Source organism: Lepus europaeus, chromosome 16, assembly GCF_033115175.1.
Source record: "Lepus europaeus isolate LE1 chromosome 16, mLepTim1.pri, whole genome shotgun sequence".
In the NCBI taxonomy this organism is placed as follows: domain Eukaryota; kingdom Metazoa; phylum Chordata; class Mammalia; order Lagomorpha; family Leporidae; genus Lepus; species Lepus europaeus.
This window is the reverse complement of record NC_084842.1, coordinates 56,010,176-56,027,011: the sequence shown is the minus strand read 5'-3', so window position 1 is coordinate 56,027,011 and position 16,836 is coordinate 56,010,176. Positions and strand designations below refer to the sequence as shown.

The following is a 16,836-nucleotide window of genomic DNA, read 5'->3' as shown; positions in this document are numbered from 1 at the left end:
TGAGAAATTGTTACCTATAAACAAGGAGAAAGTAACAGTGGATCCATTTTCTTAATGATTTGAATTAATCACCACAGAACCCAGTCAAAGTTGTGGCATAGCAGGTTAAGCCACTGCCTGTAATGCTGGCATCCCCAGCCTCCTGCTAATGTGCCTGGGAAAGCAGTGATAATATGCTCCAAGTGCCTGGGCCCCTGTACCAACATGGGAGATCTGAAAGCAGCTCCTGGCTCTTCGCCTTAGCCTATCTTAGTTCTGCCATTGTGGCCATTTGGGGAGTGAACAGTGGATGGAAAGACCTCTCTCTCCATCCCTTCCTCTTTCCCTCCCTCCCTCCCTCTCTCTCTCTCTCTCAAAGGTAAATTGATTTTGGTGCCCCAAAATTTTGAGATCCATGCATATGAAGGATCTTCCAAAAGTTCATGAAAAATGCATGTTATGAAAATGGCATGCATAGTTTTAAAATATTTGTGGCACCAAAATAAAATTTATCTTTGAAGCTCACTTTCCACATACTTGCTGAAGTACTCTTGTACACATTCAATAAAATCTTATATACAATTTTTGTTTTGGTAAAACTGAATATAAAGTCTTCCTTCAAGTCTACAAATGCCAAGTGCCCAAACCTCTCCATGTTCCAGGGTAGCATTGGCTTATTCAGCTACTCTGAGGCCCTAGTGATGAATGGGAGGGGAGGTTAACCAAGTTAGAAAGTTTGGGAGATGCCTCAGGGAATGCTTCCTTCTAGGACTGAGTAGCTGCTGTCGCTAGAGAAGGCGTGGTCATTTAAAAACAAAACCACAAACAAGCAGAACAGCAGCTCTGGACTTGGAGCAACTGAGCTGTGAATTTGGGGTCTGACACTTGCTACCTATGGGGACTCCAAGTCTCCATCTGTGATGAGACAACCAGCATCAGCCCCACAGGAACGGAGGATTACCCATGGAGTTCCTCACAGGAGGGTTCCTACAAAACTGTCGTTTTCATAGTCATGCTGCTTTACCAAAGGTATGGGGGGCAGAGATGCAAAGATGGCCCACAGCATGGCTTGCTTCCATCAGAAATATCAACAAGCTTGTTAGGCAGCAGCAAAGAGGCAGACTGATTAGAAAGCATTTACTTCTAATTCTAGGTCTCAGGGAGCTCTTGGAAGAGTTCAGACGTTTTGCCGAAAGCAAGGCAGAGAATATGCAGGCCCACATGGAGGAAGAATTCGTCAAAACAGAAACACTATGCATGTATGAACAGTATCACTTAGGGTTTTGCACACAAGCCGGGCTCACTGAACTTTGTTTTAAAGAAGGGGACACATTTAGTTCTTTGAGACCAAACAATGGTTTGTTCAACCACACACTTTGGCTTGCAGCAGACTCTGCCTTAAACCAAGCGAAAGGAGAACAGATTATTTGTTTATATGTTATTTTCATTTTTTTTGCCATGTTTACATTTTTCCTAACCCATTTCTTTCAAATGCAATGAAGCTGGCTTTCTTCACTGACAGCTACTTGGAATAAGCCCTGTGCCAACATATTTGAACAGTCTTCCTCCAGTGGGATATCTGAGGAAAGTATCCTTGCTTCTGATAGGGATACATTAACACCTCAAAAGTTAAACTCCGCTCTTAAAATTTGAAGCCAAAGAGCTGAAACAGCTTTGCTAATGGTCAAAGAAAATTGACAGTGTTAAAGCGCCAACACTGGCACAGGAGGAAAAGTCAGAGTGGTTTAAAACCTGCCTAAACTATTTTTCAAAGCAATACAAAATATATTGTATTAGACTCAGGGGACATATCAAAACAAAACCTGAAGTAGCCCAAATTCTCTTTTTCCCCCTTTTTTCTGGAGTCAAGTCAATAACTTGCTTATTCTGGATTTCTTTCAGAAGCTATTCAACAGTGGCTGGTTCCCAAAACAATGAGGTTTGTCTGCATAATACATATAAGTTGAGCTTAAAAGGGTCCAGATGACAATTTCAGCATTTATGCCCTGAAAGTCCATAACTTATAGCTAAAACTTACATGGTATTAGGAAGTCAAATTCAGCTAGAAAATATAAGCAATTCCATAAAGGGTTTTCTTTTACCACAGTGTTGAAAAATATATATTCTAATGCTTGTTAACTTAATATTCAATGTGGCTAACAAGTCATTTTCTGTAAAAAATGTCAGTGAGGGGAAACATTGGTATCCATATTCAGACCAAAGGCTGGTTCGGGGTCATATTCTCAAATTAAGCAGAAAAATTTAGGTAATTTAAGAGCAGAGCGGTTGTTCAAAGTCATCATTCAGAGGAGCTGGCAATGAAGACCTGTTCTCCCTGAGGAATTATAATGCTAAAAGGAATAATAATGGTGATAATCTTAATAACAACTGATGTTTCTTCAGTGCCTACTACATGCCTGGCATTGCTTCTTAGTATTTACAGACACTGCTCTACTTGAACCTCACCACACCATTCTATGACATGGATATTTTCAGGACTCTTGTTTTACAAACATAGCAGCTCAGGGCAAGAAATCCTTACTTATCTAATGCATTCTGGAATCAAATGACTTAGGTCTCCACTTAGCTTTCTGTGTCTGCTCAAGTTATCCTTTCTAGCTTTCTCATCCATGCAATGGACATAAGAATATCTGTCTACTAGTACTTTCAGGTGCACATGTGATTGTCCCTGCAGACTCCATGGTGGAGTACCAGGTGCAAAATAAGCACCTAATACAGGTAAGCTATTGATTTGTTTGCGACTGCAATAGCGATGCACAGACTCCTGCAGAGATAGCAGAGTTCCCTTCACACAGAGCCACAAAGTTGCACTTTCCTGCGGGATTGCTACCCTGTTGGCCACGCATCAGGGGGTGGCTCTCGAGCAGGCAACAGCAAAGACAATCCAGGAACACTGTGTCCAAGGATCAGTGGGCAGGTTACACTTGGGAACACTGGGAGGCTTTGACTTCAAGTGGAAGAAATGTATTTCTCCAAACATCATTCCTGTTATCTGACGAGTGTGTAGTGGATATTTTCCCTCCTCACTCTCCTTATTTCCTAGGAAAACCAGGCAGTAGAGAGGAGGAGGAAAAGCAGTATGAATGGATTTAAGATCTCACTCTACCTCTTGACAGATCCCACAACTCTTCACACCTAAAGATGCTAGGGAAAGGTGGGGCCAAGCGCAAGGAGATGACAATAAAGACTCAAGAAGGATATTTTGGCACCTATGAGAAATTTGTTTCTTTAAGTCACGCTGTTAGCACTGTAAGAAATTATGGCCTGCCCCACCCACATTGGACTTGACAGATGAAAATGTGGTGAAGCCCTGAATTATCTCAATGACATGTCTCCATAATTTTTCTACTGTGTGGAAGAAACTTAGATCAAATCAACCTGAAAAATATTTTGAGTTGTCTGAAAGTATTTCTAGAAGATTTATCTATTTATTTGAAAGGCAGAGTTACAGAGAGGCGGAGGCAGAGACAGAGTGAGTGTGAGAGGGATGGTGGGAGAGAGGGAGGTATATTCCATCTGCTGGTTCACTCTCAAACCTGCGTCCATATGGGATAACTGTACTGCAGGCAGCAGCTTTACCTGCTATGCCACAGTGCCGGCTCTGGATGTTTCCAGTTCTAATAAACTTAAAACATATTACATTATGACAAAGTGAAAGATAAAGAAGAGATGGATAAAGGATCCCTGGCTGCAGGTAATTAAGGAGAAGGGGTTTCTACTTAACAAAGTTTGAGTGTATTCCTTCGGTACTGCTGTGGAGTTAGGGCAGAAGTGCAATATATGCTCCACGCTGGCGGCTTGAAATTCCTGCCTTTTCAGATACTCAAGGAAATTTCTCAGACCAAGAGTCTAATCAGAACTCACAATAAAGTGGCTCAAAGTAGCATGACAAAACATTATCAAAATTATCTCTTTATTACAAATACATAAGTTTTGATTAACTTGAGATAATTCTTAATGTCACTTGTCCATAAGATTCTTCCTAAGTTGAAATAAACAAACCCAGCCTTTCTGCTGCTGGGGCTCAGAACATGATACCCGAGGCACGGTGCCTTGGCCTGCTGAAGGAAAAGGAGATCAAAAGGAAGATCTTTCTGATCTTCTTCTGCCCTTCTTTTTCCTGCTCCTTTTTCCCCCACAAGACAATCCACAGAATTTACATTCCTCTTTTTCAAGATGGATCATAGAACCTAGAACCACATTCTCCCAAAGCCAGTCATAAAGCTGAGAAATACAACTCTAGGGGCTGGCGTTGTGGTATAGCAAGTAAAGCCACGCTTAGAATGCCGGCATCTCATTGTGGGCACTGGTGGGTGTCCCGGCTGCTTCACTTCCCATCCGGCTCCCTGATAATGGCTTGGAAAATGCAGCAGAAGATGGCTCAAGTGCTTGGGACCCTGCCACCCATGTGGGAGACTGGATGAAGCTCCTGGCCCCTGGCTTTGGCCGGGCTCAGACCTGGCCATTGGAGCAACTTGAGCAGTGAACCAGCGGATGGAAGCTCCGAGTTACAGCAACTCTGACTTTCAAATAAATAAATAAACAAACAAATAATCTTACAACTCCAACTTTCCCCTGCCTTTCTCTGTAAGAGCTGGCCACACAGAAATTCTCCAACCCGTGTTGTCTGACAGATCCTAAGGCCCTCCTTCGGGAAGGGATCCTGTTTGATCCTCAGGAAGGAGGGCCACGCAGAGAGGCTGAGCAGAATCCGGACAGGCCTGTCTGAGTCCCTCCCCTCTTCCCCACCCAGTCTATTACCATTAGGTCATACTCTTTTCATCCAATTACATTTCTACACAGCTGTCGAACCTAAACATAAAACGTTTTCCCAGGGTGCTTGCATCTGCATTTCTCAAGGCTCTTGGGTAACATAAAATTGTGATGAAATAAAGTTGATATGCATTTCTCTTGTTAATCTTTTATCACAGGCTTACTGACCATGACCTTTCTGATGGGTGAGAAAAGGCATTGATCCAGTGGAAACAGGCAAGAAGCTGAGTGGAACAGAGGAGCTGAAGATTTTTCATAATTTCTGCACAGCCCTGCATTATAACTCCATACCTTCTCTGTCAATGCAGTATGCCCACTTTCCCATGATGCACTTGCTTCTATACCAGGAAGGAAAAGATCCATGATGGTCAGGTGCGAGTTAAACTCTATGTGGAGGTGCCATGATACTCCCAGAAAGACTCAAACACACCAAACCCAACCTAAACTCAGTCCCTGTATTCAATTAGGGAACCAATCCCACTCCATAAAAGAGACTGTTCCCCAGGTGCCTGGCCCCGTTTGCTTTCAGCTTCTGGCTCTTGCTGGTCCCTGTTCCTTCTCTGGCCTCTTCCCATACTCTCTCCTCACAGGCAACCTCTGGCCTACTCATGATGAGTATTGCTCATTGTGGTGGCCCACATGCATATGTGAATGTATATTCACCCTCTCATTTTAAATAAATCAATAAATCCTGCTCTAATTTGTGTACCCTATTTATGCCTCTGCTTTGAATTCTTATGTCTGTGAAGAACTTGGAATGTGAAAACTGGGACACGTATTCCCATAACAGCATCACACCTTTGCAGCCCTATACCTGAAGAGACTTTCCTGTTGACACTGACAAGAGCCTGGCAGGTAACTGGGTGAGAATACCCAGCTCTTCTTAGCAGAGAGGCTGCCCTGGCTGTGAAAGGCATTGGGAATGAAGAGGCAGAACACCTGTTCCACTTTGGCTCAGGAGAGCAAGGGTCCCATTCTGTTCCTGTGTATTTTCAACCGGAGTCTGGTTTCATGTGTTTCTTTACAAATTGTTAGAAATGCTGAAGAACTATAATATTTTTGAGGACAATCATATTGAAATTCGAAAAGCGAAGATGAAAAATCTTAATGGTATTTTTTGGGTGATGACTGAGATGATGGGAAGACAAATGTTTCTACTGCCCTGCTTACCCAGAGAAATGATTTTCTTGATATTTTAAGAGCCTCAAATAGGTACTTTATAAAAGGTCAACATGAGAAAAAAACATGGCATTTAACAATATTAGGAACAACAGTTTGGTGGAAAATCTGAACATTTATTTCATAGTAGTAAGTCTCATTTGGACATATATGATAACATGTTAGTTATAATTTAGAAACTTAGAAAAATTGAAAGATGAAAAATCTTTTATATCACAAATAATAATGCAAAACAACCTGCAGGCTACTGAAATCCTCTTCTTTCTAGAAAACGTCACAATATTTGCTTTTCACACATGCTGTGCTAGCCATCCCAACTCTGTAGTCAAAGGTAACGTTCTTATTTTACAGGCAATAAAGCTGTGGCTCACAAATGTTGACTTCATGAGTACACTTTTAAAAATATGTGAAAAATGGAATTAAAAGATGCTCATTTTGGTGCAAAGAAATTTTGAAATTATCCACAGTTTTTCATAACACACATTTTCTATGACCTTTTTCTGAAGACTACTCATAAACATGGATTTCAAAATAAACTTACACTTTAATTTCATTCTTCCACAGACTTTCTGAAGTACTCTCATAATTTGCTGAGGATACTACAGTTGAGAGGAGAACTGTGCTTTTAACCACTGTGATATTTTACAGAGAAACTTGAGTATACTCATTAAAACTGCTGCTTGACAAAACACAATTTATTTCCTAAGACATTTTGTTCCTAAGTTTATTATGCAAATGTGTTGTTGGAATGATAATCCAATATATTCTTAATACCTTTCAGTAGAATTTGAACAATGATAGGATACTTTTCTTTTCCACCTCAATGAAACAATAAATAATGATTTACCCACAGGCATCCTAGAACATCTCATGATTTGCCTGACATCCTAGCCCTGGATTTTATGACAGGCCATCCAGATTGGAAGGAGCTATGCAAAGTGATGTTTCCTTTTCCTGCTGAGAAACAAATGAGCACACCCCAGAGGGTCTGACCCTAAACAACCAGCCTTGTAAAGTCACCACTTAACTCCCTGGGTGAAAAACAATCCCTAAACAGCAGTGCTAGGATGCTTGGCAATCCGGAGCTGGACAAATTAGTGTTCCTCCTTTCAGCACCATGTTTGCCTGTGATCTTCTACACCACCCTGTCACTCAAAGGGTCAAGGAGATTTTTAACCACTTTTTACATTTTTTAAATTTATTTTTGGAAGCTTTTATTTAATAAATATAAATTTCATCCGTATAGCTTTTGGATTATAGCAGTTCTTCTCCCCATACCCACACTCCTACCTCCATTTCCTTCCCACCTCCCATTCCCTCTCCCATCTCAGTCTTCATTAAGATTCATTTTTAATTATCTTTATATACAGAAGATCAACTCTATATTAAGTAAAGATTTCAACAGTTTGCACCCACACAGATACACAATGTATAAAATACTGTTTGAGTACCAGTTTTACCATTAATTCTCACAGTACAACTCATTAAGGACAGAGGACCTACATGAGGAGCAAATGCACAGTGACTCCTGTTGTTGATTTAACAACTGACACTTTTATTTATGACATCAGTGATCACTTGAGGCTCTTGTCATGAGTTGCCAAGGCTAGGGAAGCCTCTTGAGTTCACAAACTCTAACATTATTTAGACAGGGCCATAAGCAAAGTGGAAGTTCTCTCCTCCCTTCAGAGAAAGGTACCTCCTTCTTTGATGGCCGCTTCTTTCCACTGGGATCTTACAGAGATCTTTCATGTAGGTCATTTTTTTACCACAGTGTCTTAGCTTTCCCAGCTGAAATGCTCTCATGGGCTTTTTAGCCAGATCCCAATGCCTTAAGGGCTGATTCTGAGGACAGAGTGCTGTTTAGGGTTGTTTGTCATTCTGTGAGTCTGCCCCACTTCCCATGTTGGATCGTTCTCTCCTTTTTAATTCTATCAGTTAGTATTAGCAGAGACTTGGTTTCATTTATGTGATCCCTTTGACCCTTAATCCACATTTGCATGGTGGAAATTTAAAAAACAATTAAACTATTTGAGAGGCAGAGAGGGGGCATGGGGGAAGGGGAGAGTAAGAGCTTGCCTTCTCTCTCTCTCTCTGCTGGTTCACTCACCAGTGCTCCTGATATCAGTCCAGGACTTCTACATGTAGAGGTCAGTAGGAGCCCAACTACTTGGGCCATCCCTGCTGCTGCTGGCAGGAAGGTGGAATCAGGAAGCAGAGCTGGAATCCATGCACTCCGGGGTGGGCTAAGGGTAACCTAATCATTAGGACAAATTGTCTGTCCCAACAACCTTTTTTATACATCTCAGATATGATTGTTTACCATCAAATTTAAAGCTGATATATTTTCTTTTAAAATATAAGCCCTTAGAGTAAAATCACAAATACTGTGGTACTTACTATGTGCTAGGTGTTTTGCTGGGCACAGGGAGAGAATGGTAAGCTAGAACATGGGGACACAGTCTCTGTTTTCACTAAAACCGAGTATTCACTTGGAACTCTTATTCATGTTTGCTCCAGTACAAAGGAAACCTTTGAGGTGCTTATTAATTTTGAGTTACTACCTTAGGAACACTAAAATGAAAATAAATACCATTGTACTAAACAATACACTGACACAGCACACTGCATATTTTGGTATTTCATTCCTCTTATTTTTCCTGAGATTTATTCTTTGCACTGCTTGATAAGCTCTTCAAGAACTTGCTTATTCAGGAACTGGAAAAAAATGATGGAATAGAATAAAAGAAAAGGAACAATGCTACCACATGCTACAAGGCAGAAGCCTAAGTTGAGATGAAATGGATGCATGTCACATGCTCCTCTTGCTGCAGTGTCAGCATCACAGGTCCTATGCTTGACTTCATCCAAGTGGAAGAAAAACCTTGCACCACGTTTAACTCATGCTACCGACAGAAGCACAAACAACGTCAGGGAGGGTGGTGTTCAGAACGCCGTGAGTAACCGTAGTGATGTGCTAGACCTACCCTGGACGGCTCATTTCCAGGACCACAGGGCACAAGTCTGGATTTCATTCACACTCACTTTTTTTACTTTTTTATTCTATCCCTTACCTACCTACCCTTCTAAACCTGCCTATGCACAATAGTGCCCTCACATTCTACCTCTTAAAGCCCAGTGCCTTTGAATGCATTCCTCTTGCCTTGGAAGCACATTCTCAAATCTGGCCCAGCCTTCCCCCTAGATTAGATTTTTGGTTTTAACTCGATAATTTCACTATAGGTAACTGATAAACATTGTGCCACCATTAGAAAAAAATTAGGTCAATATGTATATACATTTACAGAACAATTGCTAAGCTGTATTAAGTGAGAAAAACAAAGTAAGCAGTGTATATAATATGCAATGATTTGTTTATGCCAACAAAGATACACCAACCCCTCTGAAAGGCAGAACAGCTCTGGATGGAAACACAGGAACTAGAACTGGTAGCCATCTCTAGGGATGTAGAACAGGTAGTTCAGATAGAACAGAAGGATATTTAGATTCTACCATTGGTTCTTCTCATTTTTCATAACTTAAATTTTATATGTTATTATATTCATGCAGACAATATTGAAAAAATCATCTCATGTTCAAGTTTCATTTCCTTTTTTTATGCACTGAATATGCCTGGAATTTGAAAATTACTTGCAATAGCTTTCTCCACTTGTATGCCCCCTCCCTCCACTTAGCTAAATGGCACTTACTTTATGCTGTCCTAAAATGTTTTCACAGCAAACTACCTACCTTACTACATGTCTGCTTTCCCCCACTGCTTTTGGTTTTTGTACTGTTCATACACATTTTACTTCCCTTATTATCTGTGAGTTTTTAGAGTGCAGCACTGTCTTAGTCATCATTTTTTCCCTAGAACAACTTGGATATAATAACCCAACATTAATAGGAGGGAGCAGTGGAGAATGGAGGCCACAGTGAGTCATGCTGCAGACCCCTGGTTTCTAGCTTATGGTGGGTTCTCGGTGCTTAGCAGAAGGGCTGATGAATGACTATGAAGGTAAAACTTCCCACCACGGCTGGGGTTCTTTTGGTTTGTGGTTCACAGAAAGCACCCCCGTAATAAACAAAGCTGTAAACAACCCCTATGATTACAAAATCATCTATGAGGGGTCTTACAGCAAAAACATGGGTTTCTGTTTAATTCAGTTTCTTTCTGCCAACGCTTTGACTCACCTTGGTATTATATTTGTGAGGCTACAGGCAGCTCAAAGATTTCCCAAGAAAGGGAAAAGAGCCCTAACAATTGTCTGGAAGATGAGTATTTACAAGATCATTAGTCCAATCTAGAAATCTGAGGTTGAATGCTTCTTACCCGCACTTTCTCCTCCACAGCTGACTCCTGAACATCTGCCTCTCCATTCACCTACATACCAGCCCACCTACACGTCTGGTCTCTCAGCGTCACCAACACCCCAAATTGCCAGGTTTTCTCTGCTCTGCTCTTTGCGTCACAGTGACTATTTCAAGCAGTTGTATAATCACCTCCCCTGTTCTGTCTTCCACCTTAAATTACAAACAATCACCTCTAAAATATTTACAGTTCATCTGACCTACATGCTATTTTCTTAACTTCTATTTTACACTGGATTCCTAACCAGTCTTTCCCCTCTTCCCACATAGAACACTAAGTGATCAGAGCCATGAAAAAAACACCCTAGGAATTTAGATTTCATCTTAGAAGTTAGGACATTAAAAGAAAAGTATTTCCTATCAGGAATGATTATTTTGTGTTGTTCAATCAGTTTCCCTATCTACCTACCTATCCTCAATCATGTATCATCTATCTGTCTACCTATCCTCAATCATGTAACATCTATCTATCTGAGAGGCAGAAAGAGATAGAGAGTTTTCATCTGTCAGTTCACACCCCAGATTTCCACAACAGGTGAGATGGGGCCAGGCTGAAAGAAGCTGGGAGCTGAGAATCTCAATCCAGGTCTCCCATGTGGACATGTCAGTGTCCCTGAGCCATCACCTGCTGCCTCTCGGGGTCCACAGTTAGTAGGATGCTGGAGTCAGGAGCCAGAGCTGGCAATCAGACTCAGATAAATTGGGTGATACAGGTGTCTTAACCTGTTTAGTTAATTGTTAGGCCTAATACCACAACTATATTTTTAAAGAAGCAACATATATTACAAATATAATATATAATACAAATATATTATATTATAATATATATTATATCTGATTTATATAAAGCAGATATAATAGGCTCAACATGGAGCTGCATCCCATATGGACACTTGTTCGTATCCTGGCTCCTCCACTTCCCATCCAGCTCCCTGCTAATGGCTTGGGAGAAGCAGCAGAGGATGGTCCAACTGTTTGGGCCCCTGTTACTCAACATGGGAGATCCGGATAGAGCTCTGGCTTTGGCTTGGAATATCCCTAGCTGTTGCAGCCATCTGGGGAGTGAGCTAGGGAATGGAAGATCTCTCTCTCTGTAACTCTTTCAAAATCAATCAATCAATCTTAAAAATAAATTGTTCAACCTTAGAAACAGTCAGCTGTGAATAAGCAGCAGTCATTCGGCAATGCCTGGACACAGTGCTTTCATAAAGCAGCCTTTGCCATCTCCCCAAAATTAAGTTAATCATTTAGAATTTCTTTCCATCTGTCATAGACACAAAGCTTGAATCAATGTACATCAATGTGATTCAGAGCAGAGTACTTTGTGTTAAAGCAGAACAATAGTGATAAGGAGCCCTTCAGCTTCAGTAAGACAAAGTATTTTCATAGCTATATGAATACATAATAAAACACAAGATGATCAACTTATTAAAATAATTTTTAAAGATCGTGGTTTTACTTACATCCAATGAGCCTTCATTTATAACAATCATTCCCATGTTCTTCTTCAGAAGTTTGCAGGAGTGTCCTGTGTCCAAACATACAGTAAATCTATTGATACAATTTTTTCCAGAGAGAAGAGGCAATGACATTAAAGTACTGATACCATCAGAATATTGGCAGTCAGCTGTTTTCCAGGTGTATAGGCGTTAAAAAGGAAATGCTCTTTCTTGAGACTGGAGGGATACGAAACAAGGACAACATCTGGCCTGTGAAGGCCGTCTCAGTACACGAGTGTGGGGAGTGCTGGGGGAAAGGATTCCCAATGACCTGAGCGCTGAATGGCTGTGAACACCCTTCCTAACGACCAGCGTGAAGGGCAAAAGCTGGTGCACCTTTGCTCCCAGAGGTGGCTGCAGGTGGATAGACTGCCTGGTCTTGAATCCACTGACACACCACATTTCCTTGGCCTGGACAGCGATGGCATTCTCCCCTTTCCTGCCCTTCTTGCTTTGTTGTATCTGCAGCAGGGCAAAATCACTCCCTTGTTGAACCTACCTTTGACTGTTCTGTACCTGCTTGCTGTAGCTGAGCATAGCCAGGGAAAAAAAGGCAGCTCTGTTGATGGGTCTCTCACTAAAGAAACAATATGATCCATTCAAGATACCATCTACACTCACTCCCACTGAGGTCTCATTCCAGCTCACGGTTTCAAACATCTAAATGTTGACCATTCTGAAACTTGTATCTCTCGCTCAGACCTCTCTCCCAAACTCCTGACTCTTTTTTTATCCAAGGGCTACTGAACAGCAGACACTCAGGTATACAACAGGCATCCCAAACTTAGCACACGAAGGAATCAGGTCCCCGACCTTTCCCCTAGAAACCACACTATCTCTTTCAGCTTCTCTCTTTGGTAAAGGCAACTCTCTTCTGCCTCGGAGGCACAGTGATTCCTGTCTTCCTTGGACACCCTACGTCTAATCTATCAGTCCATTTTGTTGCTTCTACTTTGAAAACACATGGAGTACTCAACCACTTCTTCCCATCTCCACCCATCATTTTCCCTAGATTAATGCCACATCCTCCTCACTGGTCTCCCTGCTTCATCAAACACTAAATTTGCTGGTGTTTCGACCTTAGATTTCACAGCTTCCAGAACTGTGGGATGTAAGCTTCTGCTGTTTATAAGCCACTTAGTTTATGGTATTTTGTTATAGAAGCCCAAAAGGACTAAGCCAAGGACTTAGGCAAGAGGACTGGTGTCCTTCTAAGAACAGGAAAACACCAGGAATGCCCACGCTGAGAGGAAAGGCTGGAGGAGGACAGGGTCAGAAGGTGGCTGTCTGCAAGCCAGCAAGAGGTCTCACCAGAAATGAACCCCACAGGCGCCTTGGTCTTAGACTTGGATTTCCAGGACTATGAGCAAATCAAAGTTGTTGAAGCCACCCAGTCTGTGGTATTCTGTTATGATGGCCCAGGCTGATATAATCTGTTCCCCCAAAATTTACTAATCTGTAGAATGAGTGTAAATTGGCAACTTCTTCCTTCCTTCCTCAGAAATAACCTTTGGTCATAAGAACAAGTGGCAGTACACAAGCCTGCCACAAGTCCAAACTCTGGATTTTCACAATCAGTTGTGCAAAAGCTATCTGCATGTGTCATGATGGAGGGAGGGAGGCTGTCAGCAGATGCAAGGGTGAGAGAGGACATTTCATGGTTGCAAGAGCTAAGTTCTGACTGTATACAAAATCACTGAAATGTCAGAGGAGTTTTGGGGCCATAAGTAAACACGTTAGCCTAAAATACTCACTAGTAGAAATCCAGAATCTTGAAATATCAAATCTTTCAAGTCTTGACATATCTCAAACTTATCTTCTAAAATATATCAAATTGTTAAGAAGTACCAAGATATAAGTTAAATGATTTACCAATGTTGATGGCAGTTTCTTGCTTGTCCCCTGTAAGGATCCAAATTTTGATGTCTGCTTTCATTAGGGTTTCTATGGTTTCAGGCACTTGATCTTGCAATTTATCCTCAATGGCTGTAGCTCCAAGCAGCTGAAGATTCTGGAGAAAACGAGTAGTAAAAGCTTTAAGGAAAAACAAGTTCCTATTCTTGAAGAACAAAAAATGGAAGTACATGTCTGCGTTAAAATCAAGAGATTAAATGATAATTAATGGACCTAATCCCACAGAGATTTCTCTCTTAGGGGTCTTCAACTTCGTCCAGTTCTTTTTGCAGGGCACTGAGATTTCCTGAAGCTTTCAGCCATCACTCCTCTCTGAAAAATGTAGCTGATTCTAGAAACTACACATTGTTGGGGTGGGGAGGAGGCAGCAAGAACACTCAGTTAAAAAAGAGTAGGCAGCTACTAAAAACAAATCAAGAAGAATCCATAGAAGATTACCACAGTGAAACAGCAATCTTGTTGACCTATTTGGAAAAAAGTAAGGCTACAGGCTACTATTATTAAATTGTAATGTAACACAGTGTCAGGAAATGCACACACGATAGAATTAGAAATAGTGAGGAAGAAAGCAGTACACCAAGAGGCAGCATCAGTCTCTGTAAGAAACAGCAGCTCCAGTTTCCCACACTGTTCCCTAATTTTTTAAGAAACCTTTTATTTAATGAATACAAATTTCCTAATTACAACTTTAGGAACATGCCCACTGCCTCACCCCCACTCTCATCTCACCTCCTCCTCCCTCTCCCATCCCATTCTTCATTAAGATTCATTTTTAATTAACTTTATATACAGAAGACCAACTCTATACTAAGTAAAGATTTCAACAATTCGTACTATCCATTACACACAAATTATAAAAAACTGGTTGAGAACAACTTTAACAATTAACTTTTTATTTTTTTTGGACAGGCAGAGTGGACAGTGAGAGAGAGAGAGGAAGGTCTTCCTTTTCCGTTGGTTCACCCCCAATGGCTGCTGCGGCCAGCGCACCGCGCTGATCTGAAGCCAAGAGCCAGGTGCTTCTCCTGGTCTCCCATGTGGGTGCAGGGCCCAAGGAATTGGGCCATCCTCCACCGCACTCCCGGGCCACAGCAGAGAGCTGGACAGGAAGAGGAGCAACCGGGATTAGAACCCGGGGTGCCAGCGCCGCAGGTGGAGGATTAGCCTATTGAGCCGCGGCGCTGGCCAACAATTAACTCTTTTTTTTTTTAATTTAACTTTTATTTAATGAATATAAATTTCCAAAGTACAGCTTATGGGTTACAATGGCTTCCCCCTTCCAAAATTTCCCTCCCACCCACAACCCTCCCCTTTCCCGCTCCCTCTCCCCTTCCAATCACATCATGATTCATTTTCAATTCTCTTCATAAAAAATATGGAACGCTTCACGAATTTGCGTGTCATCCTTGCGCAGGGGCCATGCTAATCTTCTCTGTATCGTTCCAATTTTAGTATATGTGCTGCCAAAGCGAGCACCAACAATTAACTCTTATAGTACAAATATAATATAGTCCTGCATGGGGAATAAGTGCACAGCGACTCCTGTTGTTAATTTAACAGTTAACACTCTTATGTATGACATCAGTGATCACCCGAGGCTCTTGACATAAACTGCTAAGGCTATGGAAGCCTTCTGAGTCCACGATCTCCATCAGTGTTTAGAAAGAACCATAAGCAAAGTGGAAGTTCTCTCCTCCCTTCAGAGAAAAGTATATCCTTCTTTGATGGCCCTTTCCCCTGCATTCTCATTCACAGAGATCCTTCATGTAGGACTTTCTTTTATTTTGCCATGGTGTCTTGGCTTTCCATGCCTGAAATGCTCTCATAGGCTTTTCAGCCAGACCCATACGCCGTAAGGGCTGATTCTGAGGTCAGAGTACTGTTTAGGGGCATTTGTCATTCTGAGTCTACTGTGTGGACTGCTTCCTCCCATGTTAGCATTCTCTCCTTTTTAATTCTATCTATTGTTATTACCAGACACTTGATCTTATTTATATGATCTCTTTGACACTTAATCCACATTTACATGGTGGAAGGTCTGACTCTGTCAAAGATCTCTTGCTCATAAAATGACATAGTTTTCATGTTAAGACTGAAGACAAACAGCACACTCTGCAGAAAGCTGTCCTGAGGTCTTAGAAGAATGGCTTCTACTCTCCCAAGTGGAGGTGGGGGATGGGGGAGAAATCTTCTGTCCATTAGGGAAACCGGGTTTGTCAAATGGACGTTGGTGGTAGTGTTCTTGGTTCTACACACACAGGAATGCACTGAGATCTAAACTCTTCTTCCCATCAATCATCCTTCTCAGCAGAGCTCAGCAAGCCACAGCCAGCACATTCTCTACCCTGCTTTACCCATAACCTAAGCTCCAGTGTCACCCACTTTAGCATTTCTCTTTCTTCTCAGTCTTTTTCTCCTTTCTTTGCCTTCACCTTTTTTTTTTTCATTTAAAATACTGGCAAAAAAAAAAAAAATACAGGCAAGAGAGGAATGAATGCCAGGGAAATCAAATGCTGAGCAAAGCATCAGAGTTGATGATAACAAGGCAGTGGTTTTTACTTTTCTTCTACATGAAGTCCTGTTTTCTTTTCATCACAAGTCAAGTTGAAAATTGGCTTCAAGTTTTGGTTAGGACTGCAAAATAAGGGTAACTATGTACGCAAACATGGGACAGAGAGAGAGGGGAGAGGGAATGAATGAATGTGTGTCTGTATAGATTTTGCTGGTATTAGGAGTGATTTTGGCTGCAAGTAATAGAAAACTCTAACAACGGCTTAAATAAAGGTTTGGTTTCCCTCAGAGAAGTAGTAGTGAAGTAGGCAGCTATGGACATTAGAATGGTGATGCAACCATATTCCACTCATTCCTCAGATCTCTCTCAATATCTCAAAGTGGATGTCACCAGTATGTTATGACAACTATGCAGAAATCAAGAATCAGGACGTAACATCAACTGTGTCTATCTCTTCTTTGAAAAGCAAATGTGTTTCTAAAAGCCCTCAGCATATTTCCATAAATGGCAACTGTCCAGACTGTGTTACATGGCTATCCCTAACTATTAGTATTTAGCTTTCTCCACAGTAGAGGCATCCAGGCAAAA

The 16,836-nt window shown here is 41.4% G+C and overlaps 1 protein-coding gene and 1 non-coding gene across 3 annotated transcripts in view; both read right to left on the bottom strand.

Annotated features, from left to right (window-relative positions):
- The window catches only part of ATP8A1 (ATPase phospholipid transporting 8A1), a 257,106-nt gene that overhangs the window by 91,036 nt on the left and 149,234 nt on the right, over nucleotides 1-16,836 (bottom strand). For both annotated transcript variants that reach the window (XM_062213046.1, XM_062213047.1), the window contains 2 exons: nucleotides 13,695-13,833; nucleotides 11,787-11,851 (listed from right to left, as the gene is read on the bottom strand). In XM_062213046.1, the coding sequence (XP_062069030.1) occupies nucleotides 11,787-11,851; nucleotides 13,695-13,833 (204 nt within the window). The remainder of the gene's footprint in view (nucleotides 1-11,786; nucleotides 11,852-13,694; nucleotides 13,834-16,836) is intronic.
- On the bottom strand, nucleotides 15,106-15,212 carry LOC133775540 (U6 spliceosomal RNA). The gene has a single exon (XR_009868268.1). It is a non-coding gene; the product is annotated as a U6 spliceosomal RNA (small nuclear RNA).